The sequence below is a fragment of the Passer montanus genome, unplaced genomic scaffold (assembly GCF_014805655.1).
Source record: "Passer montanus isolate IOZ18808 unplaced genomic scaffold, ASM1480565v1 scaffold3, whole genome shotgun sequence".
NCBI lineage: Eukaryota > Metazoa > Chordata > Aves > Passeriformes > Passeridae > Passer > Passer montanus.
Window position 1 is genome coordinate 5,894,479 of NW_024367707.1, and position 1,773 is coordinate 5,896,251.

A 1,773-nucleotide genomic window follows, 5' to 3' on the forward strand; every position below is an offset into this window, starting at 1 on the left:
CTGCTGGACAGGGATTCTGAATAAAGAAATCCCCATGCCTTCATACCCTTACAGTCTGTGCACAAGATCTTCATGTGCCTTATGTGCACCTCTTGATCCAATAGAAACTGATGGTCTCGGATCTTCCAACACCTCACTGGATTCTTTATCCATGCCCACATGGACAGGCCATTAACTGCTCTTATCCTTCAGCTTGGTGCAGCCTTGGGACCCTCCTTTGTGTCACTGGGTACCGAGGTCTCAGCCCTCCTCTGAAAGTGTCCAGTCTTTCTCTGTTTCCTCCCCCGCTGAGCCAGCCATGCTGGCAAAAGGAGCTCATTTCAAGTTCACCTGTCGTGTTTTGTGCAGCGCCTATTCGTGCTAACTTGTAGGCAAGTTACAATTCAACTTAAGCCTATGCATTTCTTATATTCTATAAGTAAATCTATTTTAATCCCAAACAGACAGACACCTAGAGGGGAAAATACCATGCTGTAAGCCTTTGATTGTTGCCTTTGTTGTATTACTTCATTGAAAGTGAGGCATTGTAATAGGCTGTCCAGGGTAGCGGTTGAGTCACCATCCCTGGAGGTGTTCAGGTGTGGGTGTGGCACTTGGGGATATGTTAAGTGGTTAACATGGTGGTACTGGGTTAACAGTTGGATCCCATGATGTCAGAGGTCTTTTCCAACCTCAACACTTCTCTGTTTCTATGATTACAGCATGGGGTAAAATCATTGTCTCTGATAGCCACATAGTGTTCACACTGCAGCAAAAGGTGAAGACACTCCTTGTCTAAAACCTCATCTGTCACCATGAGTGGAAAATAAAATGAAAAACTTTCCAGATGGGTTTACTACTTCAAACACAAATTTGCAGGAGGACTGTGCTTTTCCACTGTTCCCTTGATCACTAGGTTGGTCAGGTTGGTTGTAGGGTGACTTTTGACAGCTGGGGTACAAGGCTGAGATATTGTTATGCATACACAATGCACCAGTGCCTGGCCCAGTAGCAGTGCCAAACCCAAGGCTGCTATCACCAGTGTAGCTAATAAGAAAAATGTGTTAGAAAATCAAAAATAGTTTTGTTCTTATAAAGAAACCAGGAATTGCCACAGAGTTACTAGAAGCTGATTTTGTCATGATCGTGGGAGACTATTAAGAAAAGAGAAGTAATTTAAGGATGAACTATTACCCAAACTTCTGACACAGTCTAAATGCGGTCAAAGTCGTGTAAACAACTGGAAGGGGGATTCAGCAGGGTTGCGATGGAGCAGAGGGAAGACAAACGGAGCCGCGGGCGGTGCGCGGGGGCGCTGCGGCGGCGAGGGGCGGGCAGGGCACGGGATAAACGGGGCGCGATCGCCCCGACGGCGCCGCTCCCCCTCAGAGCCGCCGAGGCCGCGGACGGGCGCGTTGTCCCGGGAAGGCACGGCGGGGTGGAGCCGGACTCCGCGCCGGGCTCCCCGGGCCGTCTCGCTCGGGGAGGGCGGTGCCCGGCTGAGCCGAGCCCCGCTCCGTGCCGGCCGCCTTCGACTCGCCTCGTCCCGTCTCCGTGCCCGCCCGCCCAGGAGCGGAGGGAAGCGCGGGCAGAAGGGCCGGCACCAGGAGGGAGGGAGCCGCCCCGCCGGGGCTTTGCCCCGCTGTTCGCGATGGGACGCGGCCCCGCCTGAGCACCTGCCGGCAGCCCCCCGCTCCCCTCATCCCTCGACGCCGCTATGGAGAGCCCCGTGAGCGGCAGCGCGGCCGCGGAGCCGGCGCCCCCCGGCGCGGAGCCGGAGCCGGCGGCCGGGGG

The 1,773-nt window shown here is 54.7% G+C and overlaps 1 protein-coding gene across 1 annotated transcript in view; it reads left to right on the plus strand.

Moving 5' to 3' along the window:
- Positions 1-1,398: 1,398 nt before the first annotated feature.
- Positions 1,399-1,773, plus strand: part of MAP3K15 (mitogen-activated protein kinase kinase kinase 15) — an 82,089-nt gene continuing 81,714 nt past the window's right edge. Inside the window, exon 1 of the mRNA XM_039714056.1 lies at positions 1,399-1,773. Coding sequence (XP_039569990.1) covers positions 1,697-1,773 — 77 coding nt within the window. The 5' untranslated portion in view covers positions 1,399-1,696.